Source organism: Mesocricetus auratus, unplaced genomic scaffold, assembly GCF_017639785.1.
Source record: "Mesocricetus auratus isolate SY011 unplaced genomic scaffold, BCM_Maur_2.0 Super-Scaffold_100013, whole genome shotgun sequence".
NCBI classification, from domain to species: domain Eukaryota; kingdom Metazoa; phylum Chordata; class Mammalia; order Rodentia; family Cricetidae; genus Mesocricetus; species Mesocricetus auratus.
Window position 1 is genome coordinate 70,462,651 of NW_024429196.1, and position 24,134 is coordinate 70,486,784.

General features: G+C 38.3%; 1 protein-coding gene across 8 annotated transcripts; it reads left to right on the plus strand.

Annotated features, from left to right (window-relative positions):
* Positions 1-42: 42 nt before the first annotated feature.
* Positions 43-23,135, plus strand: Nol8 (nucleolar protein 8). Of its 8 annotated transcripts, none has more exons than XM_013110682.3 (17): positions 43-144; positions 1,204-1,359; positions 2,323-2,385; positions 3,754-3,832; positions 5,683-5,818; positions 6,945-7,013; positions 7,627-9,429; positions 10,693-10,806; positions 11,536-11,658; positions 11,900-11,990; positions 13,474-13,609; positions 14,623-14,700; positions 17,535-17,803; positions 20,221-20,368; positions 21,196-21,263; positions 21,636-21,715; positions 22,552-23,135. In XM_013110682.3, the coding sequence occupies exons 2-17, from the start codon at positions 1,221-1,223 to the stop codon at positions 22,600-22,602; spliced, it is 3,447 nt and encodes a 1,148-aa protein (XP_012966136.1). In that variant the 5' UTR covers positions 43-144; positions 1,204-1,220; the 3' UTR covers positions 22,603-23,135. The 8 variants fall into 8 exon arrangements, with proteins under 8 accessions (XP_012966136.1, XP_040611891.1, XP_012966134.1 ...); XM_040755957.1 differs by having other exon boundaries at positions 75-144; positions 1,208-1,359; XM_013110680.3 differs by lacking the exon at positions 43-144 and adding an exon at positions 154-590.
* The last annotated feature ends 999 nt before the right edge of the window (positions 23,136-24,134 follow it).

Below are 24,134 nucleotides of genomic sequence, written 5' to 3' on the forward strand. Positions count from 1 at the left end.
GAGGGAGAGAGTCTCTTTATTTTTGTTCCGCTTCCCCACTTCCTCCTATTTGGCCCGGAAGTCGACAGTCACGTGGCGGCACGTCTTTTCTGTAGGAATTACGGAATTTTTTTCCTCGGCTCTTTTACAGACGTGGGAGACGAGGTAGAGGAACGTTAGTCAGAACGAAGGCAGGAAAAATAAATAACCCTCGGGAACTGCGTGGAAACGGAACCTTAAGGAGACTGGGTTGGAAACCCTGTAGGAAAGAAAAGAGAGTGCGCCTGCTGGCACGTGTGATTAGACGCTGCGGGCTACACGGAGTTAGTGCTGACAGGCAGCGTCCTGAGGAGTGTGCGTGTGGGAAGTGGTGGGTTGTGGGGCCTAACCTCTCTCCTAACCTGGGACTTCTCGGAGGATCGGGCGGAGGCTGCCAAGAAGTGGTACACCGGCTCTCTCCCACACCGCTGGTCCTGGCCTCGCCCTCCTGCCGGCCGCTTTGTGATCTCGCTTGGAAGGAGTCAGCCGGCTTTTGAGGAAGGTTTGAAAGAGCTGAGCATCTGCTGAGAGCTAAGCGAGGTGGAGGGACTTCTCGTAAACCAGCACCCTTGGTAGTATAGTGTTAACAGTGCCCCGTGCCGAAATTAGACCTGATCATGGAAACACCCCTGGCGTTTTCTAAGTGGCATTGGGAGACGTCTTAACCTCTCCTGACCAGCCCTGAACGATGAGAATCACGCAAAGTGCTGTGTGCCATTCAGGCTGCACAGTGGGAAAAAAAAATGTTTTAGTATGACATTAGTTGCCCTCTTCGTGCCTGAACGTTTGCATTATGCCATACTGTTGTAGTTGCAGACTTTATCTCTGACTATGGAGGTATTTTTAACCTTTAGCTTACTATTTTGTCAGTGTCCGTTAAAGTAAAAATGAATGTACAGCGAGGCAGTGGTGACCCAGGCCTTTAATCCCAGGACGGCAGAGGCAGGATTTTTTCTTTCTGAGTAGAGGCCAACCTGGTCTACAGAGTGAGAAACCCTGTCTCCGAAAACTTAAAAAAAAAATGGGGGCGGGGTTGGGGTGCGTGAGGGAAGGAACAGGACACCCAATACTGTGAATAAGAGAATGAAAGGCTGGGACTGGAGAGGTGGCTCATGGGATCAAAGCATTGGCTGCTCTTCCAGAGGTCCTATTAAGTGTTTTTTCTACACAAAATTACTTTTCCAGATAGATGCTCAGCATTCATGAAGCCCAACAGAGAAATGAAGCGCCTTTTTGTGGGTGGCCTTGGACAAGGCATTTCTGAGACAGACCTGCAAAATCAATTCAGCAGATTTGGAGAAGTTTCTGATGTGGAGATCATCTCTCGGAAAGATGACCAAGGTAAATCTATAACCGTTAACTGGCTATGTATCAACTCAGGGCAGGTATTAAAGAAGAAAGCAGCTGTGGAGCTGAATATTAGTGCTAAATATTGAAAATGCTATTTGGTGTCCTGGGGGGTTTGCATATGAAAGTTAATTTTGAAAACAGAAATATTATAAGACATTTGAATTTCCAAACCATCTTTACTTTCAATTTTAGGACTCAACATTTTGTACCTTGTTGAGTAGAATGTCACTAACATACAATCAAGGTGTGTCTTAACTGATTACTTGAGGGTTCTTTTTTTTTCTTCTTACTCATTTTATTTTGAAATATTTTGTGTTGCTTGTGGTTCTCTTGTCCTACCAGGTACCACGGCTTCAGCCCCAAATGAACACACACAGATGCTATATTAAACTGTTGGCTGATGGCTAGGGCTTCTTACTGGCTAGCTCTGTCTTAATTATTATCCCATAATTACTAATCCATGTATTCCTACATGGCCTTATCCTACAGGAGAATGCCTGATGCGTCCTATCCTATTAGTTCCTCCATGGCATCTCCCTTCACGCCCTCTCTGCCTACCTCTCCCAGAATTCTTGTCTCTTAGTCCTGCCTATCTCCCTGCCTCTGTAGGCCAAAGTGTTTTATTCATCAACCAATAAGAGAAATATATATACAGAAGGACATCCTCTGTCAACTTTGTACATGTAAAAATTCAGTCTTTGATCCGGTGTGGCAAAAAATATTTTTCTTTCAAAAACTAAGTATTTATGAACTCACTTTTTAAACTTGGAAAGCTTTTTAAGGCCATGTGTGGTAGTGCACACCTTTGATCCTAGAAATCAGGAGGCTGAGGCATGCAGATATCTGAGTTCAAGGCCAGCTAGTCATCTCATTAAAAACAAAACACAAACAAAAGTTACTGAGATTTACATTGTCCTCTGGATAAGATTTTAAATCAGTCAATTTTTTTTCCAGGAAACTCACAGAAAGTCTTTGCATATGTTAACATAAAAATAACAGAAGCAGACCTGAAAAAATGTAAGATCATCATGTACTTTTTATTCTATTTGTCGGTGTGGTTGTGTAACTGAAGTGTCTTTGGTTCATATGTAAGCCTCACTAGTCACTTAAGAGTTGTGTAGATCGACAACCATAAGTAAGAGAATTCTGAGGCCCTACATGTCATGTTTCAATTCATTGAGTTAGTGTCAGAAGACCTAGTATCACATGCTGGTATGTTTGCTCAGAAACTAGTATTTTCAAATAATTTGAACAAAGAACTAAACTTCCATAGAAATTGCTTATTAAACTTATCCCACTGAACAGATGGCCACACTTCTCCTAAGTCCATTCTTTTCTTGGGCAGCTAATTCTTTGTCTTTAAAACCTATTATAAAACGACATTAGAATATGCCCTTGTCAGACCGTATATTTGAAACTGTGATGTCTCTTATCATGAAATTAGTAAAGATAAGGGTAAATATTAGCTTTCAGTGATTAAAATGTGGGAGATTATTTATTCTATTCAGGCAGTTAATGTGTTCTAATTTCTTGGAAGTCAAAAAAAGAAGGCCCTGAAAGCAAGTAAAAGGAGTGTGCCATTGGGAGAAAATAATCAGTCTTTTACAATTACATTTGCAAAAAGGGTTATTTTTGGTGGGGTGTATGTAAGGTAGTTTACGTAAACTTGTAAGTCCAGTAAATGAAAAGATACAGGGCCTTACCTGATAATGTTACTGTAAGGATTAAATAGTACACACATTTGTACATAGTGAATATCTACTGCATGGAAAGTTTTGTTAGTGGTTACATTAAGAAAGCTGATAGTGGATATTAGAAAAATCAGCTAGTTGGGCACAACAATTGAAGCACAGTTCAATCACTAGCTAATGTGTGTATGCTTTGTGGTAATTACTGGATGACGTGAAAGGTTAAAATGCCCTAATTCACCTTGAAAAAATTTCATTGTTTATTTGCGGCGTGGAAAATAATGAAATAGCAAATAAATAGCTATTCAGTAGACGTTCCTGAAATGAGAAGGAATGACTCAATAGTTACGAATGTTTGCTGCTGTTGCAGAGGACCCAAGCTCACTTCCTAGCACCCACATGGGTGGCTTACAGTCACCTGTGACTCCAGGTCCAGGAGATCTGAGGCTCTCCTTTGACCTTCATGGGTATTCACACGTGCACACACACATGTAATATCATGCATGACATAAAAATGGATCTTTTTTTAACAGGGGGAGAAAACTGCTAACTGATCAGACTTAGACAGGAAGCCTAGGTTCTCTCTGCTTCTCTTTTTCTTATACATTGTAGGTGTTCTTTGTGACAAATAAGCCTATTTTTCCTAAGTAATTAAGGAAAATTTTGCATTGCAATGAACTTTGGCAATTCTTTATAGGTATGTCTATTTTAAACAAAACAAAATGGAAAGGTGGAACACTACAAATTCAGCTAGCAAAAGAAAGCTTTTTACACAGGTAAGATTTGCCCCCACATGTATTTAAAGCCAGTGTCTTTATAGTATAATTGCTTTTATAAGTTTGCCTAATTTGGAGTTATTAATATATTACTAGTTGTCATGATTAGTTTCACAACTTGATGCAACCTAAAATCACCTGGGAAGAGAATTTCATGTAGTATTGTTTACATAGGGTTGGCTTGTAGGTTGCTTGTGGCGGATTGTCTGGATGATTTTTTCACTGATCTGGAAGCCCTAGCCTGAGAGTGGAGGGTACCATTCCCCAGTTCGGAACACTAGAGTCTATAAGAGCAGAGAAAATGAGTTGAGGACTAGGTGTTCATTTATTCTCTCTGCTCTTTACTATGGATGTGACTAGTTGCTTCAGGTCCCTGCCTTTACTACCCTGTAGTGGACGATAATGGACTATAACCCAGAGTTGTGACCTTAAAGAAACCAGTTCTCCCCTTGGTCGCTTTTTATATGGAACATTTTATCATAGCAATAGAAATGAAAGCAGGACACTACCAAGTTCTTACCTTGCAAGTAGAGCTGAAGTCTTTCTCAATTCTCCTTTTATTCCAAGCCACACAGAAAGAGAATTAAGTGCTGTTTCATGTGCATGTGTGTTGCATGTGTATCTATTTCTTTGGTTTTCCTTTCTAATACAATCTTCTGTGGCTTTCCCCTTTTTTATAACTATCTGTATATCAGAAGTGGCTGTTACCACAGTGTCTCTTCACACTGAAGGGCATATAAACTATTTCTACCTCTTGCTATCTGTAGATGATCCATGAGGATGTCTTATAAATATGAAAGTGCTTCTACAGGGTTTATGTCAAAAGGTAATGCTACCCGAATCTTAGAGTTATGTTAATTACAGATGATACTGAATTACACATGTTGATTTTGACTGCTAAATTCAGTGTCATACAAGGAAAGAGAGAAAAAAGACTTATACATATGAGACACTGTCTTACTTTTCTTTTGCTATGGTGACGAGTTTAATTTAGGAGCTCATGATTCCAGAGGGTTAGCATCCATGACCAGGCATGGACTAGGCAGGCAAACAGTGCTGGAGCAGTAGGTGAGAGCTTGCCTCTTATTTGCAAACTTGAGGCAGAGCGACAACTAACTGGGAATGGCTTGGACTATGAAATCTTAAAGTTCATACCCAGAGATAAACTTCCTTCAACAAGGAAACACCTCCCAAACAGTTCACAACTGGGGAACAGCTGTTCAAATATGAGCCTATGAGGGCCATTCTCAAAGACATAATAATTCTGCATGTGATTTCAGATCAAGTTTATATAACAGTCATTAGAGCTTTCAGAGGGGAAAGATTTGACTCATTTGGGAATTTTAAAAATGGGAAACATTTAAGAATATGTGGATGAAAGAGTTGGATATGTAGTCATGATAGATTATTTAACCTACATGATTTGACACCAGCATGATATAATAAAAATAAAATAGAGTATATGATTATATGCTATATAACAAAATAAGTTAAATAGAGCATATCAGTGGAGCTGTGGTTTGTGGTCCCTTAATGCCATGAAGGAGAGCAGAGGCTACTCCGGTTGCAGAGCACAGGAGGGGGAGGGTACATTGTAAGTGCTTGCGAATAGAATGCAAGTTGATACCGACAAGCCTAACAAAATGCGGGATTAAAGAAATATTTGATTTGTTTCTCTTTCCAATGTTTTGTGTGTTTAGAAAATAGTATAAGTAATCATGCTATCAAAGAAGTGCTTTATTTTGTTTTTTAATGCTCTGATGATATTTTGGTCCTCACTTAAGGTTGCTGAATGGCACCCCTAAACATTTTTTCATGACTGATTTGTTTTTACTTGCCTTTCAATTCAGATTAGCTCAAGAAAGAGAAGAAGCAAAAGCAAAGAAAGAAAAATCAGCCACTGGCAATAGCAGCTTATTGGAAAAGATAGGAGGAGTAGAATTCCACATGAAAGCTGTGCCTGGAACAGAGGTACCGGGACATAAAGTGAGTCTCCTTCTGTAGAATATGCCTACTTTGTCTTCTGAGTCCTCATGTTTGTAGGTGTGGCATCCAAAGCTGATGCTTTTTCTCCACTTTGGAGCAGTAAGCATATAGGTTGGGGTTTTTGCTCATTTGTTTTTAATTTTCAACATGCATTTATAAGTCTTTAGTCAGCACAACTTTCCCACACTTCATATATTGCAGGTGGGGTCTCTTCCTAAGGACATAGTTGGTAATATGGACTTGGACTGGCAGGTCCCAAGAGTATGTGCATAGGTTTGGGACCCACTACTAGAGCATTGGTAGCCTTTCAGTGGCCATGTACCCAAAGAAAACTTAACTATTCCTCTCCTAAGACCCTTCAATTGCCAATTGCTTCTCAGTTAAGGGTGGGACTTCTTGAGCTCTTATCCCATCCTTGCTGGGATTTCAGCTGGCTTGATGGCATACAGGTCTATATATATATATATAACTTCGTTTTGTTTTTGTTTTTTTATAACTTTTTTTTCCTCGCTCTGTAGACCAGGCTGGCCTTCAACTCACAGAGATCTGCCTGTCTCTGCCTCCCAAGTGCTGGGATTATAGGTGTGTGCCACCACTGCCTGGCTGGCATACAGGTCTTACACATGCCATCACAATGGCTGCTCCCTCCTTCCTCCCTATCTTTTCTTGCTTTCTTTCTAGCCAGGGTCTCCCGTATCCCAAGCGGGCCTCAGACTTGATGCTTAACTGGGCATGATCTTGAGCTTCTCATGCCTCTACTTCCTGAGTGCTGGGATTACAGGTGTGTCCCACTACATCCAGATCATGAGGTGCTGGGGATGGTACTCAGGGCTTTGTGTGTGCTAGGTAAACATCCAGCCAAATGAGCTACATCCCAGACCATGGCCACATTTAATAGGGGTGTGTGTGTGTGTGTTCAAAATGCTGTTTATAATATAGTTGTAATTTTCTTTCTGTTTTGTTTCCTCATAATTTTATTCTTTGAGACCTTTTATTGTCAAAAACTAAACTCTACAGTACTAATAGCCCATTGTGACTTCAATTTAAAAATTATATTTATGTATTATTTGTTTATATTTATGAAAATTTCAAGTCTTTTTTTTTTTTTTTTTTTTTTGTCTTTTAGAATTGGGTTGTGAGTAAATTTGGAAGAGTTTTACCCGTTCTTCACCTTAAGAGTCAACATAAACATAAAATATCCTTTGGTCAGCATTTCACAGTGATTATTATTTCCCAGAGTAATGGCAAAATATCTTTAGGCTTTCACTGCCTCTATCAATAAATTTTTAGTTGTTTCGGCATGTTGCCTCTTTCTCTTAAGGTAAGCTCTAATTCTTCTACATATATAAAGCACATTGAGAATAATGAGTGACATGCAGTTTTATGCAATTAAGTGATATGAATGATGATTGCCAAAGAAACAGTTTCATTTGTTAATGTATAAATCTTATTACAAACTGAACATGGTAGCACATGCCCTTAATCCTAGCACTCAGGAAACTGAGGCAGACATCTCTGTGAATTCAAGTCTAGCCTGGTCTACATGGCAAGTTCCAGGCCAGTCAAGGCTATGTAGTAATATTTGTCATTCAAGTAATTTCTCTTAACTGATAGTGGTGGTGCTTGATTTTAGCTTTGGATGTGTTATAGTTCAATTTCATAGGCCCTAGAAGCTTACTGTGTGGAGTCCTCATTTAGTTTGATGGGAAATTGGAGTAGATGAAATAAAGGATTTGTTCAAGACTAAACGTTTTTCCTGTTTCACCCTAATATCTGGTATTTTTGCTTTTTCCTTGACTCTGAGTAACATTATGAAATATGATCCATCAAAATACTGCCACAACCTAAAAAAGATAGCAGAGAATTTGACAAAAACCATTCCCATAACTGACCTCACTTGGGAATTGGAAGGAGGCAATGACCCTATGAGTAAGAAACGTCGAGGAGAGTTTTCTGATTTTCATTCCCCTCCCCAGAAGATGAAGAAAGTGCAGAAGAGCAGGAGTCCAATGGAGTTCATGGGTTTTGATGATAGTCTAAGGACTAAAGCGGTGATGGAGAGTCACAAAGCAACACAGCCAGTGACTGCACACAAGAAAGCCCCTAGTACCGTTACGCCTTCTGAATCACTCCTTGTATCCACTTCTAGTACCCCGAAACCTAATCATGTTGTTTTTCATAATTCTGACTTTGAAATTATCAGGAATAAAAGTAGCATGTCTGATGATGACATTGACTCTGAAGATGAATTAAAAATGATGATTGCAAAAGAGGAAAACTTACAGAAAACTAGACATTCCTTAGTAAATGAATCTGAAAATGATCCTTTTGAAGTTGTAAAGGATGATTTTAAATCAGATATTCACAAACTTCCTTCTTCAACCAATTTAGGAAATGACTATGACTCAAGTGATACAGATGAAATTATCGCTATGAAAAAAAACATTGTTAAGGTCAAAAACAGTACAGAATCTTCACAACCAGAAAAGCCTATAAGCAAGAAAAGTTCTTTTAAAAAGACAGAGTCTTCTAATGATTGTATTAAAGTACAAAAAACTAAAAGCAACAAAGAATCAGCCCTGGGTCATGGAGTAAAGTTTCTGAGTCCCAAATTTCCACCTGACTCCAACATGAGTGACAGTGAAGAGTCTGAGGAAGATGAAGAATATAAAGCCTTGATGAAAAACTGTCCCCGGGTGAATCTCACTTTGGCTGATTTGGAACAGTTGGCTGGTAGTCATCAGAAGGTTCCAGGAAAAGATAATGACAGTGATGACCCACAAAACTCCAATCACTGCATATTTGACACAGATTCCAAGAGTCCTAAGACTTCCTATGACCTGTACAATGGCCGACAGTGCATTTGTCCTGAGGATATTGTGGCCTCCCTTTTAGAGGAAGAGGACAATTGCAGTAAACAAAAACCAGAGGAAACCACCTTAAAGCCAAAATTCCAGGCCTTCAAGGGAATAGGCAATCTCTATGCAAAGGAGTCAGTGGACAAAACTTTGAAAGAGACTGATGCCTTTAATAATATCAATGAGCATCAGAGTTCCTTGAAACATGAAGATCCTAATAGAATTTTTATAGAAAATGAATCCGAGTGTGCTAATGGCTCATTAAGCAAACTGACTTCATGCCAACCTGCAAAGGTGAATAGCCCAAACCACATTCAGCCTCCAAAGAGACAGTATAGTGTTGAGAGCCAGAGCCATGAAGCAGTGTCCTCTACTAGTTTTGACAAGGAAAGTAAAAATCCTCTCTCGTGTCCATTGACATTAAAAGGTAAAAAGTCCTTAAGTCTTAGAAAGAGTCACAAGACAGACTGTGACAGAGATACTTGCCATCGGCCTGAAAGTAGAAAAGCTTCAGAGGAAGAGTGCACTGATTCAAGCAGCATCACATCTCTTGAGCAACCACGGAAGGTGTGTCTCAGGGAAGACCCTCAGCAAAGCACAGCTGGTTTCTCACTTTCTGTTAGTAATGCATCATGTGTGAGTGCTAAGGATAAACACTCTGAAGACAACCAGAAGCGACTAGCAGCCTTGGCAGTGCGTCAGAAAGCTAGAGAAGTGCAGAAGAAACTGGTACACAATGCTTTGGCAAATTTGGTGAGTGCACTTACAGTCTATGGATTTGACAAGAATATTCTCAAAATCCAGATTTTCCTTCCCATGTAGGTAGATGTGTCCTTAAAAAGCTCATTGTCTTCTTCACAATCACTACTCAGTTTTTATCCTTGAGGCAAAAGTTTATATTACCTGTGCTATTTAGTCTATAGTAAAAGGATGCAAAATTAAATTGAAAATATTTTAAAGTTATCTAACTATAGTTTGTAGAGTGATTAGCAAGAGTTAAATCTTGATAGCATTTACTGTAAGAAGCCTTTGTTCATTCAGCAATAAAGTCCACTTTTAAGTGCTGGATTCACAGAATAAGGGTTAGATGCTCATGCAGCTATTGATGCATAGTATGGTGAGCAGGCAGTCACAGTCACTTGGAACACCGTCAGTTAGGTTTCCTCAACCCATAGTAATGTGAAAGGAGTAGAAGGAATGCTACCAATGTGGAAACGCACTGAGGAAGAGGAAAGATCTTACTGCAAAGGGAGCCATTGGCCTAAAAGTAAATTTTTTTCATGACACTGGTATTTATGGAAATGAAACATCAGTGATTAGGAGGGGTGAGTTATGCAGAAGGTAGAACTTAACCCCTAAAGCTGTGAAAAACTGAAGAATTTTAATCAAGGGTTTAAAGATTGTTTACATTTGTCTTTTTTTTTTTTTTTGTCTTTTTGATTTTTTGGGACAGTTCCCTGTGTATCTCTAGCTGTCCTAGAACTCATTTTGTAGATCATGTTGTCCTTGAACTTATGTAAATCAATCCACTTCTGCCTCCTGAGTGCTGGGACTAAAGGCGTGTGTTACCATGCCTGGCTAATTTTGGAATACGAGTTGGCATTTTACAATACACAGAGCATCCAGCTCAAATAGTTTTTAACACGCGACAACGATTATCTGTGACCTGCACTGTCTAAAATGTTTGTTATGAACTATTACAGATAAAGTTTGTTAGAGTGTGGTAGAGATCCTTCAGGCCATGACATAAACAATAAATACAATGGAGTCAGATCTGGAATCAAGGAGAACCTTTTAGAGGTCAAGGACCACAACCACAGCAATGGTGGTTCTTAAAGATACCAAGGTCAAATTAGTTGAGTTTGGAGGTTCCTGGATAAACTGAGAAAGGAGGCCTGAGTTTCTGTTTTGGAAAAATAGCAGATGATAAATGTATTCCCTGAATAAGGAAAAGAAGGATAAATGAAGGGTATACAGTTGGCTGTCTTGAAATGTGATGATCTTGTGTTTTACTAGGATGGTCATCTTGAGAATAAGAAAACACACATTGTTTTTGCTTCTGATAATGAAAGTGAAACGGAAGAGACATCCACTCATGAACAAAATTGTCCAGGAAAGGAAGTGATGAAGGTAAGGCCTTCCAAATGTTAATCTATTTTGCAGATTCCCCCTGTCTTGTTTTTCTTTTTGTGGTAGAAATGTTGTGTAGCCTAGGCTGCCTTTAAACTTTGAAAAGTTCTGCATTAGTCTGATACTATGATGTGTACCAAATTACCAGTTGTAAAGTCTATTGTATAACAAGAGCTCCACACAACTACCACTTCTGCATAAAATCCTAGGGACTGCAGTGAGATAGTTCCAGAGTTGCCCAAGACACTATACCCTGACATGTCAGGGGTTTTGGAGATTATTCTTACCCATGAAATTGTTTGCTACCTCCTGCAAAGCCATAACAGTATTCTTACTAGATAATTATTCCTCAAATCCAAGTGGCAATAGGGAGTGTGTGGATTAATGATCTGGGGGTCCAGTTACCTATCCCTGAATCAGGAGTTTTCATTTGACCCATCACATACTTGTCCCTGTAGATGCACGTGCCATTTTGGTTTTTATTTTATTTATTTATTTTGTTTTTTTTCCAAGACAGGTTTCTCTGTGTATCCCTGGCTGTCCTAGAACTCTCTCTGTAGACCAGACTGATCTCAAACTCATAGAGATCCACCTGCCTCTGCCTCCCAAGTGCCAGGATTAAAGGCGTGAGCCACCACTGTTGGCTTTTAAATGTATGGTAAGATTACATTAGGAAGAAAAGGCTGATTATCTCAGTTAATAAGCATTTCTTTTTTATCTGTATAACAGGAGTCTGTGGTTAAAGCATCTGGGAGGTTGTTTGACAGCAGTGACGATGAAGAATCAGATTCCAAGGAGGACAGCACCAGGTTCAATATTAAACCTCAGTTTGAGGGCAGAGCTGGCCAGAAGGTTAGTAAAGACTGGAAATGGAAACAGTTGTAGCATGTCTAAGATTTGAAAGTAGTACTTAAATCTAGTTAAGGAAACATTGGAGTTACAGTGTGGGGTAATTTTTGTGGGAGTGAATCCTCTCTCCTCTTACTAGTTGATGGTCATTGCAGTTGTGTAGATGGTTATATGAATTTCTAAGTATACTTAGAGACTTTTTCAAAATGTGCTTAACACAACAGTATGGTTTCTTTCCATGTAGCTCATGAATTTACAGTCTCATTTTGGGAGTGATGAGAGATTCCAAATGGACTCTAGATTTTTAGAGAGTGACAGTGAAGAGGAACAGAAAGGTAACTATTTCACTGTCTCAAACAATACTGCTGTTGAAGCTACGGATGTTAGAAGTCACCTGGTGTTTCTCCTTCATTTAACACTGAAAGAAACTAAAATGAATTGAATTGCGTTTGTATTTAGATGTATACTTAATAATTCTTAAGTTTTTAAGTTTCCTTATATTTTTAAAATATTTTTTCCTTCAGATTTTATTTACTATATATAAAGTATTCTGTTTCCATTTTGTGGAATAACTTGAGGAGTTTTGGTATTAGCTCTTCTTTGAAAGACTGATAGAATTCTCTGCTAAAACTGTCTGACCCTGGACTTTTTTGGGTTCGGAGACTTAATGACTTAGGGGTTACAGGCCCATTTAAAATGTTTATCTGGGCCGGGCGTTGGTGGCGCATGCCAAAAAAATAAAAATGTTTATCTGAAATTGGTTAACTTTTCTTTTCTTTTTTTTCCTTTTTTTTTTTTTTTACGAGACAGGGTTTCTCTGTATTGTTTTGGAGGCTATCGGTCCAGCCCAGCCTCAAACTCACAGAGATCCACCCGCCTCTGCCTCCCGAGTGCTGGGATTAAAGGCGTGCGCCAACATCGCCCAGCTGAAATTGGTTAACTTTGTTAAGTGATATCTGTCAAGAAAATTACTCATTTCTTCTGGATTTTTCATTTTGTAGAGTACAGGTTTTTGAAGTATAACCCAATGATATCTTTGGGATTCTTCTGTGTTTGTTGTCATATTTTCCTTTTCATTTCTGATTTTGTTGATTTGAATATTCTCTCTTTTTGTTTGGATATGCAGTTTGTTTATCTTGTTGATTTTCTCAAAGAACCAATTCTTCGGTGATTTTGTTGAAAATAGTTTCTGGGCCTTTGGGCTAGGATTCTTTTCCTTTTATTCCTTTTATTCTTAGGTTTGGTCTTTAATACTGTCTCAGATTTCCTGGTTTGTGTCAGTAATTTTTTAGATTCAGCATTTTGTTTGTCCAGTGTATCTTCTGCACCTGAGATTCTCTTCAATCTCTTATTCTCTGTGGGTGAAGCTTGCTTCTTTAGTTCCTGTTCCCTTACCTAGATTTTTCATTTCCAGAATTCCCTCAGTTTGTGCTATCATCATTGCTTCTTTTGGAACAGTTTTGTTTCCTTCAACTGTTTGGTTTTTTGTTTTTTTTTTTTGGCTTTCTTTAAGGAATTTATTCATTTCCTGCAGATTTTTGTGTTTTATGTTATGCTTTTTAGTCTTTAAAACTTTAGACTTGCACCAAAACAGTAAATCTAGATTTTATTTTCTCAGTTGTAAATAGAAGTAAGCTATTTTGTTTGCTAGTCATGTGATTTCTAAGTTTTTGTGGCAAGAAGTCTTGGGGAGAGAGATTAACAAAGAGGTTAAACTTGTAATTTGATCTACTTTGAATATATTTGGGTGCATATTTGATGATTGAGATTTCTCTAGTGATGAGTGTCAAGAGATTACTGGTTTTTCTTTTTCCTCAGAGTTAAATGAAAATAAAACTAATGAAGATGAGCTTGCTGCAGAAAAAAAGAAAACATTGAATGTTGTGCAAAGTGTTTTGAATATCAACTTAAACAACCCTACAAGCAAAGGATCAGTAATTGCTAAGAAATTTAAGTATGGCTTATGTTTTGTCCTAATTATATTTTTCTTAGTCATAAATGCCTAGTGAAGTTAATTTAAAACTCATTTTTTGTTTTATTTTGGTTTTTTTTTTTTATGTGATGCTAATGGTCCAACCTAGGGTCTTTCATTTCCCAATCAAATACTTTTCGCCTGAATTATAGCTTCAGCCCATCTATGTCCTTTATAAGTTACTGGGAGAACACTTGTCAACATATGGCAGGCTTTCCAAAGATTCCTTTCCTTTGATCCAGTGTTTGTAGGTCAGAGGGTAGCTTTGTGTCCCTCTTCCCTTCCACCATGTGGACCCTGAGGTTCAACTTAAGTCATCGTAGTAGCAAGTGCCTTTACCCTGTGAGACATAAAATATTTTTTTGGTATTTGGTTTTTGTTGTTGTCTCTATATAGTCCTGGCTGGCCTGGAATTCATAGAAATATACCTGCCTCTGCCTCCTGAGTGCTTGAATTAAAGGTGTGCGCCACTGCTCCTGGATATAATTTTTAAGGTTAAAAAGGACTAGGAAAACTCAAATAGATCATTTAAAATGTTTATATCAACATCGTAATTCTTCTCTTTGATAAACACCATTTAGCTTTGTTTTGCCTCCATCTTGGTTTACTTGCCAGTTGCTAGTTACCTAACAAAATTACCCTAACAAAAAGTGTTTAAGGAAAAAGGGATCATTTCAACTCAGTTTGAGATTGCAGTTCGTCATAGTGGCAAAGTCTGGGCAGCAGGAGTTTGAAGGAGCTGGTTGATTCATATCCATAATAAAATAGAGAGCAATGCGTGCATCTTGAAGGCAGCTAGCTTTCTCCACTCACATAGTTCAGAATCCCATGCTCAGGGAGTGGGGCTATTCACAATGAATGAGTTTTCCCATTCCAATTAGCTAACAATTGAAATTCATCCTCACAGCCCCTAAATTAGAGTTTTTGTAGAGACAAATTGTCAATTGCCAGTGTTTCAAAATTTATCTCTTCTAATGTTTATTCTTTTTGCATAGGGACATTGTACATTATGACCCAACAAAGCATGACCATGCCATTTATGAAAGAAAACAAGAAGATAAAGAAAAAGAAAGGTAAATCTGGGTCAATTTTCCCTTCAAATTCTGTTGAAGCTGCTGAGAAAACCATGTGGATATTGAAATTTGTGTCATATGTAATTTTTTTATGTGTATGGGTCTCTTGCCGGTATGTTTATCTCTGCACTTGTGATGCCAGAAGAGGGTTTCAGATCCCTGGAACTGAACTATATATGACTGGAGTTGCAGACAGTTATGAGCTGTCATGTGGTTGTTAGGAATTGAACCCAATGCTCTTAACTGATGAGTTAGCTCCCTCAAATAATTTTTGCATGATGTGAAATATTTTTTTCATCAAGTATTCCAAACAATAAAAACCATTTTTGGGGGTACCAGGCATACACGTCGTACACATACATACAATGCAGGAAGAACATGCATATTTGTAAAAATAAATCTTCAAAATAATCTTACCATGCAATTAAGGGATAAGTGAACAATGGTCTAGATTTGACTATTAGACTACAGAAGTTTGCCGCCTCATGCTTCAGATAATATTTTCACAGATTTGATGTTTGCTCAGGAACCATTTTTTAAATTTCATGTCATTTTCCTCTGAAGATTAAGAATCTTTAAACCCATGACTGGTACCTGTAAAAAAAAAACAAACAAACAAAAACCTCCTCCCTTTTAATTTTACTCTTTCCTCTTAACATTTTACTGTACGTAGCAAGAAGCCAGAAAATGCCTTCTGTAATTACTTGAACGTCTCTAGCTAGATTTCCATGCCATTTTCTACATTTCCACACATACCAGTGTTTCTAGAATTCCTCCTTTAAACCCCAATGCAATTTCCCTGACTTAACAACCCTTACAACCTCAAAGGCCTTGCAGTTTCAACTACCAGCTGCTTCAAGATCCTTCAGGCTTTTGCCATGACCCAAGTCCCAGAAATCACATGCTATCATATTTTACTATGTCGTCTTTACTACAAGAGATAACTAGGTTGGTTGAGTCTGTGCTCCAGATATTTCCAGGGGAAATTCACTTCCAGCTCCTTAAAGTATCAAGGACCAATTTAAGTTATCATAAGGTTTAGTTCAATGGTAGTGGCTTAAAGCTGTCTATCTGACAATGTTATTGGTAGAGTCAGTTTTCATACATCTATCTGTGTGAAATCTAGTCTGGGTGACTTAGGAAGTATGAACAGTTTGTCTGAGATGATCTCCACCATTAAAATAGTCAAATAGCCCTCTTGAGGCTCAGGAATCTATCTGGAAGGGGAGGCAGAATGATTGTTAAGAACCAGAGGTGATGGATGACTCCAAGGTAGAAGTATCTTCTAGATACAACAGGACTGATAAATATGAACTCATAGGAGACTATGCTAACACTCACAACTGCACAGATTCAAGCCAGATGGTGTCCCAGCTGAAGGGGAGAAATGGACATGAACTCCCACCCCTAGCCATGTAGCTGTCTGCAGTTGATACCTGCTGACAAACGAAGAGTCAGTTTTCTCCAAAGGACTCTCACTGGGTATTTGAACCACACTTCAGGGCATGCCCCATGTCTGGGGGTAGTTAACAAACACAATAGTATTTTTGCAGATTTTGGTTTTTTCATTTTCATTTTTGTGTTTTTATATCTGTTCATTTTGTTTTCGTTTTGTTTGTATAACAAGACAAAAAGGACATAAAGTTAGGTGGGTAGGGAAGTGGGGGAGGGATAATGTGATCAAAATATAAAGATAGTTAAATAGAGCATTCCTCTTTACTTCTATTTTAACTAGTACATTAATAACTTGTGCTTTTTAGCCCAGGCAGTGGTGGCGCACGCCTTTAATACCAGCACTTGGGAGGCAGAAGCAGGTGGATCTCTGAGTTCAAAGCCAGCCTGGTCTATGGAGCGAGTTCTAGGACTGTTAAGGGCTGCTACACAGAGAAATCCTGATTCAAAAAATAAAACAAAACAACTTTTTCTTTTTTTCCTTTCTTTTATTTTTGTTTCCTTAAGACAGGGATTATAAGTGTAACAATTCTGGGTATCCTGGAACTCACTTTGTGAACCAGGATGGACTCAAACTCACAGAGATCCTCCTGCCTCTGCCTACAAATGCTGAAATTAAAGGTGTGCATGCCACCACCATCTGGCCTGCTTTTTCTTATGTGTACTATGTGGAATAGATTCTTAATTGGTAAACATTTTAATCTAGTAGCTAAAAGCTAAATATTGTAAACATGTTATGTTTAATATCAAAGTATATTCATTTCTAAATACAGAATAGATTTATGACAATATAAAAATTTGCAAAAGATAATAATAATAGACATAGCACATCTATAATTCACTTCTAAAAGAATTTTAATTGATTCCTTTTCCAAATTGCAGAATTATAAAACTAAAATAATCTTAGAAGTCATCTGGTTCAACATTTTCATTTTGCAAATGAGAAAACACTCATGAAAGTTTATGATAGTTCAATTCTTACAATGTAGTTCAGGGCTGGAGAGATGGCTCAGAGGTTAAGAGCACTGGTTGCTCTTGCAGAGGTTCTGAGTTCAATTCCCAGTAACCACATGGTGGCTCACAACCATCTATAATAAGATCTGGCTTCCCTTTCTCACATAAAGTTTTATATGCAGATAGAGTACTCATATACATAAAGTAAATAAATAAATCTTTAAAAAAACAATGTGGTTTAAAGAATGAAAGAAAATACTCATGTTTAGGATTTGCATCTGTTAGAGATAATTTGTGTAAAAAAAAAACCTTTCTGTTAAAGATTCAAGGATAAAGTTAGGATTATCTAAATATTTTACCTTTCCTGATGTTTAGAGAATTTTCAGAGCTTGTCTTCGTTATATGCATGTTAATGTGTGTAATTTCAGTAAGGCAAAACGGAAGAAGAAAAGGGAAGAAGCTGAGAAACTGCCTGAGGTATCCCAAGACATGTATTATAACATCGCTACAGATTTGAAAGAAATATTCCAAAGTACGAACACAAATGAAAAGGAAGAAGACGCACCCTGGAATGAGGATTGCAGTAGAGAGGAAACTGGGGGCATCAGTAATGCTACAACCCTGACAAGTGGGGCTGAGCAGACCAGCGGGTTCACATTCTCCTTCTTTGATTCAGACACTAAAGATGTAAAGGAAGGTATGCTTTTTCTTTCCCACTTTTCTTATTTCAGGCAGGCTGAACTTAATTGGTTGAATTTACAGTAATTATAATTGATTTCTTGTCTCAGTAAAGGACACTCTTCATTATGCATCAACAGTATAAGATTCAGGATAAGTGTAGCCTGAATTATAAATATGATGTTCCTACAGGAATGAAAAAAACTATTTTTGCATTAAAGGGAGCAGACTTAAAGCTAGCTGCTATGTGAGTGAAGGCTAGATATTAATGTCTAATGTTCCTTTTTCTCTTACATGAAAACAGTCATGAACAAGTAAACTACATCTTTTTTTGTTTGTTTGTTTTTTGAGACAGGGTTTCTTTGTATTGTTTTGGAACCTGTCCTGGAATTTGCTCAGTAGACCAAACTGGTCTCGAACTCACAGAGATCCTCCTGCCTCTGCCTCCCGAGTGCTGGGATTAAAGGCTTGCACCACCAATGCGTGGCGTAAACTACATCATTTAAATAGCTCTGTTTCTTAATTCATCTGAATTTGTGACTTACAGAAAGGGAGAAATAGCCTTTTTGGTTTTATACAAATGTGCCATGCCATCAAAGTGTATCCTTTTAGATCTGACAGAATGTAAAAAAAAATTAAAAGTAAGTTCCTACAATTTTGCATCCTATTTCAGATTTACCGTTAAGGACCAAAGTGTTCCATGGAGTTTAAAATAAACAAAAAAAAATGGAAAACCTCCTCCTTTCCCTTTTTTTTTTTTTTTTTTGGTGTTTCGAGACAGGGTTTCTCTGTATTGTTTTGGAGGCTGTGCTGAAACTCGCTCTGTAGACCAGGCTAACCTCAAACTCACAGAGATCTGCCTGCCTCATGAGTGCTGGGATCCAAGGCTTGTGCCTCCAACCCCCAGTTCCTTTTACTTTTTTTAAACATGAAAGAGGGTGTGTGTGTGTGTGTGTGTGTGTGTGTGTGTGTGTGTGTGTGTGTGTGTGTGTGTGTGTGTGTACGAGTGCTCTTGGAAGGTAGAAAAGGGGGTAACATCCCTTGAAGCTGGAGTTAGGGGCAGCTGTTTGCCTCAGACTCTTGAGTGCAAAGATGATAAATGTGTGCCACACCTGGCCAAGACACTTTTTCAGAAGACTCTTCCTTACCCAGTATGAAGTTTGTGCAGCTTTGTGGAAATTTCCTATAAAAGGCAGGAACTTCAACGAAGATGCTCCAAAGATCAGGGTTTAAAATTGAAGTACGGGGCCAAGTGGGGGCTCAGCAGTTAAGAGCCTGTTCTATTCTTGCAGAAGACACAGTTTGCTTCCAGCACCCATATTGGGTGGCTCACAACCTCCTGTAATCCAGCTCTAGAGGGATCCAATTCCTCTGACTATTGAGGGCACTTATACTCACTGGCAGATATACATAAATGAAAATTTTTAAAGCACTGTGTGTTTAACAGATACTTGTCAAATGTCAGCACTGCGCTACCTCTAAAATGGCTACAGAAATACAGTAGCTTTTCCAAAATGCAAATGAAACCCAATGTACCCTGTGTTCTACTTTGTTTTTCTGTCTGATTAGTTTGACAGGTGAATGGAATATGAACTCTAAATACTGTAACTTTGAGAGCCAAGTATGAGAAATAAATTGGCCCTGTAATTAGTTTTAGATACAAGTAATCCATTTTAAAGTAGTTGGAAACTTGTGAGAGATTGTGAAGATCTCACAGCAGTTCCAGAGAGTTGAAAATAAAAACGTAAATGTGTTCCTTGTGTATGAATAAGCAGGAAGAGATCCCCGTTTCATTGTATGTGGAGGCTTTTTTTTTTTTCTGATTATTCTAGAACTCATGTAGACCATGCTGACCTCAGACTCACAGAAATCTACCTACCTTTGCCTCCGGCATTGGAATTAAAGATGTGCTCCACCATACCTGACCCTGTAGGCTTCTTTTAACAGTACCTAGGCTATGCATCTTTCTTTGAAAATTATATTGTTCATCTATACACCTTTAGCTTTTAGCTTTTTTGGTTTTTTGAGGCAGGGTTTCTCTATAGCTTTGGAACCTGTCCTGACACTTGCTCTGTAGACCAGACTGGCCTTGAACTCACAGAGATCCACCTGCTTCTGCCTCCAGAGTGCTGGTATTACAGGCCTGGGCCACCACTACCTGGTGCTTTTAGCCTGTTTTATAATGTTATATTCCTTATCTGATCACTAAACAGTGGCATTTTACAACTGAAAAAGATAACGCTCCTTATCTTAGGGACTAAGCATGAACAAGGCTCTAGATTTGAGCCCAAAACTGGAGAAGAAAACAGTGATATCTATTTTAACATACTAGACATTTAGTCATGTTTGTATAGGACAGGAAATCAGTTTATTCTGTTTAGAACTATGTGTTGCTCAGTCATAATTGTATTGCTTTTCATTGTCATAACAATATAGACACCTACAAAATCGAACCAGTGAAACGTGGGAAGATGAAGATAGTCTGTCTGGAAGATTCCCGGTTCCAGGATAGTAGTTCAGAAGAAGAAGAAGAAGAAGAAGAAGATGTTACTCAAGAGGAAGATCACGAAAAGCCCAGCTCTGGGTAAGCAATTTGTGTGTAAGCACGTGTCATGGTTTATAAAGTCAGTCATGCTTGCCTCGGCAGCATTATGCAAATTTTGTCAGGCTCTGTACAGAGTTCTCTAACCTTTTTCTAATTGTAACAGAGTGACTTTTAGATGGCAACTTGTGGGAGATACAGCATGTACAGGGCAGTGAGGCTGATGGTAACATTCCTGGTTTGGAAATCAGATGCTGCAGTTGACTTGGGTACCAGTTGGGGAACACAGCCAAACTGGGTAATGATGGAAATGAGTATTGGCATCTAGAATGTGAAAGACAGAGTTTATACTTAATTTCTTATTGTCAGAACTTTAGATGGAAGACTGTTGAGTGGAGATGGAGTGGGGTTATTTCAGTGCAAAGTAACATGAACAAAGTGCAGAGCAACTTGACAGAGTTTCTCTGTATAGTCCTGGCCGTCCCAGAACTCACTCTGTAGACCAGGCTGGCCTAGAACTCACAGAGATCCTTCTGTGTCTTCCTCCCGAGTGCTGGGACTAAAGGCGAGCATCATCATTGCCCAGCTGCCGAGCAACTTCTTTAAAGGGATATTTTATAATTTCACTATAACTATTTTTCCTTTGATTTTTCTTTTGTTTTGCTACTTAGGTTTCTTGGTTTTGTTTTAGGCAGGGCTTATGTCACCTAAACTGCTTTTGAATTCATTATATATAGCCAAGTCTGTCTAGAATCCCTCATCCTCCTTAACAAATGCTGGGATTATAGGCATACACTATCACACTAGCTGTAATAATTTCTTCTTATATATTGATAGTAATTTTTGCTTTTTCTCTCACTTGTTTTCAGAGAAGCATTTCCTGAGAAAGAGACCACTAGATTTTTCTTTTTCGCTGCGAATGATGACAGACTTCGTGGTAGGTCCATTCAGACGTGTGGCGCAGGCAGAAGCACAACTCTTACTCCTTGTGTATTGGACACATAACTCCATCTGGAAATTCTGACCCATTGTTCTGTAATGTGGTTTATTCCCGTCCATTAGAAAGCCTTTAGGGACTGATAGTGCTTCTGTTACTATATTTATTATTTATTCATTATTATCAACAAGCACTTTGTTTTGTTATAAGGACTTGCTTAGACATTAACATACAAAAGCCCTAACGTTTCACTACTCTAGAAATCCTCATGAAATCTCTGAGGCTGATGATGTTCTAGAATTGGCAGTGTCCTCGGATTGTCCATGTTAATAGTCAGTAATTTGCTGCCTTATGCTTCTGTTTTTCTCATAGGTTCTAACTTATTCTGGAGTGGTGTGGGAAGTAGTGTTAGCAGAAGTTCCTGGGAAACCCGAACAAGCAGTCTCCTTTTGGTGAGTAATTGTTTCTCCATATTGATTTTCTCCAAAACCAGATACAGTATTATGTTAGTGTTACTTTCCCCCTAGTATAAGAATGGGAATAAGATATGGAAGTTTAAAAATATGACAGCTGAGAACATGTCTTAAACTCTTAGAATTATACTACTAGAAAGAACTTAAAGATTGTTTAATTGAACTATGACAGGTTCTGTGCAATCTGTAAAATTAAGTACCATAGAGCAGATTTTTGATTTTGATTTTTTATTTTGAATGAGTGAGTTTATTAAGATTCAAATCATGCACTCAAAACATCCCGGCAGAAACTGAGTAGGGAGTCCCCTTTAAGGTAGTCAGCTGCAGTTCCCAGCTGAGTTTCTGTCCATGCCTGACTTCCAGCTTGTCTTTCCCACTACAGGCACTTATATGTCATAGGATTAGCACAGTAATTTGTAATGGAAATGGTTCACTTTCCAGCTCTTCTCAAGATCACAGTGTTGCTCTTGGGCTGTCTTACTTTCATTCCTCCCTGTCACAGAGTTGGCGGGCCAACCCATGCTCAGACAAGGGTTCTCGGGGACACTTGGTAAAAACATGCTTAGGTGTGCCATGAGTGGGGCGGGGATCTAAGTCTAAGTCCAGCCACTCTCCTTAGTTACAGAAAATCAGGAAGTTTTTCAAAGCCTACGTTACAGTTCTGTAAACATATAAAACAAAAATTGATAAATCCTGCGCATTCCAGTGAGTACTTCCAGAATGGCTTTCTATGACTTAACTTAAAGTTTACTTCGCTGAAGGTGAGAAATTTGTGTTTATCGTTAATAACAGCTTTTTATTTTATGATTTTCTAGGATTGTCGGAAGAAACATAAAGAAGCTAAAAGGAAGGTGAAAGCAAATTAACCAATATCGGCTTTGGTTTTGTATTGAATGTGCAAATGGCTCACCAAATCTTTAGAAGAAATTAACCCAGAAGATTGCTTACTGACAAAGAAGAAATTTCAGAGTAGAAGAATATTCAAAGCCTGGATAATATATCATTCTTACTACTATTTGTTTCTATGGAATTTTTCTGTATCTCTTCTTTGGTGACTGTGTCCTAAAATTAACTGAGCCAGTTGTGGTGACACACACCTGTAGCCTCGGCACTTTAGAGGGGAAGTGGGAGGACCATTTGAGCCCTGGGATTTTAGACCACACTCAGAACAGTGTTCATTCTTGTTCTTCATCCTAAATAGTGGCCATCTCTTGGTGGCTGGCTTATACAAATCCCTGTTTAGTAAATGGTTTGATGCATTTGTGCTTAAATATTTCTGGTTATACTAAATATTCTTTACCTGCAATTTGTCTTTTAAAACTGAATTACAAGTCAGTTTTGAGTTCTGTACTTATGTTCTGATGACAAGTTGAAACTTTTTAATAAATGGTTCAGTATATTTTTTTATTTCTGATTATTCTAAATACTCTTTACTTTCATTTTGTCTTAATAAATTACAAGTTAATTTTGAGCTTTATAATTGTATTCTGATGACAAGTTGACTCAAATGTGGGATATTCAGACTAACACCTTAGAGTTTTTGAGGACCAGGGAAGAAAGACAGTACAGTATATGTTCTTGACCTTAGCCTCATCTATTTAGTAAACAACATGGAGATGGAGCTGTCAGTCTCAAAAGTCCAATTAGACTCAAGTTTATGAAAATACTATCTTAAAAGACCACTTACTAGTCAAGAGTCAGATCTCAAGTCCAGATAAAAGTGCAGGTTTTATATTTCACTAAGTCTAGCTAAGTTTCAGGGTGCATGGGTCTCTTATTAAAATGAGATCTGACTAGGCATTGGTGGTGCATACTTTTATCTCAGCACTCAGGAAGCAAAGGCAGGTGGATCTCTTAGTTTGAGGTCAACCTAGTTTACAGAGTGAGTTCTAAGACAGCCAGAGCTTCATCAGGAAGCCCTGTCTCAAACAAAACAAAACATAACCCAAAAATACAAACCAAAAAAGAGTTCTGTACAAAGGGGTGTTAGTCTTAAGTGCCTTAAGCTACAATGTGCATCTCAAGTTAGTGTATTATTTTTTGATCTACACTTTGCTGAAGTTCTTGCCAATCTCCCAGAAGACCCAAGTTCACAAGACCTATGTCAAATAGCTTACAATCTCTGGTAAGTACAGCTCAAGAAATCCCATCTGTGTATGCCATCTTGGCCTCTGTGGGCCACTGCACTCACATGCCCCCACTACACATACATACATACAAAAAAATCATTTAAATAAGTAAAATAGGATACAAAGAACTAAGTTGCTTGAAGAGCTGGTCTAGATTGTTTCTAGGATTTCAGACTTACAGATTAAAAGCTACTTGGCAAGATACTTGAGGTGTTCCAAATTCTCTTGATGCAAATAACATACTTCATCACTTCTTAGCTAACGATCAT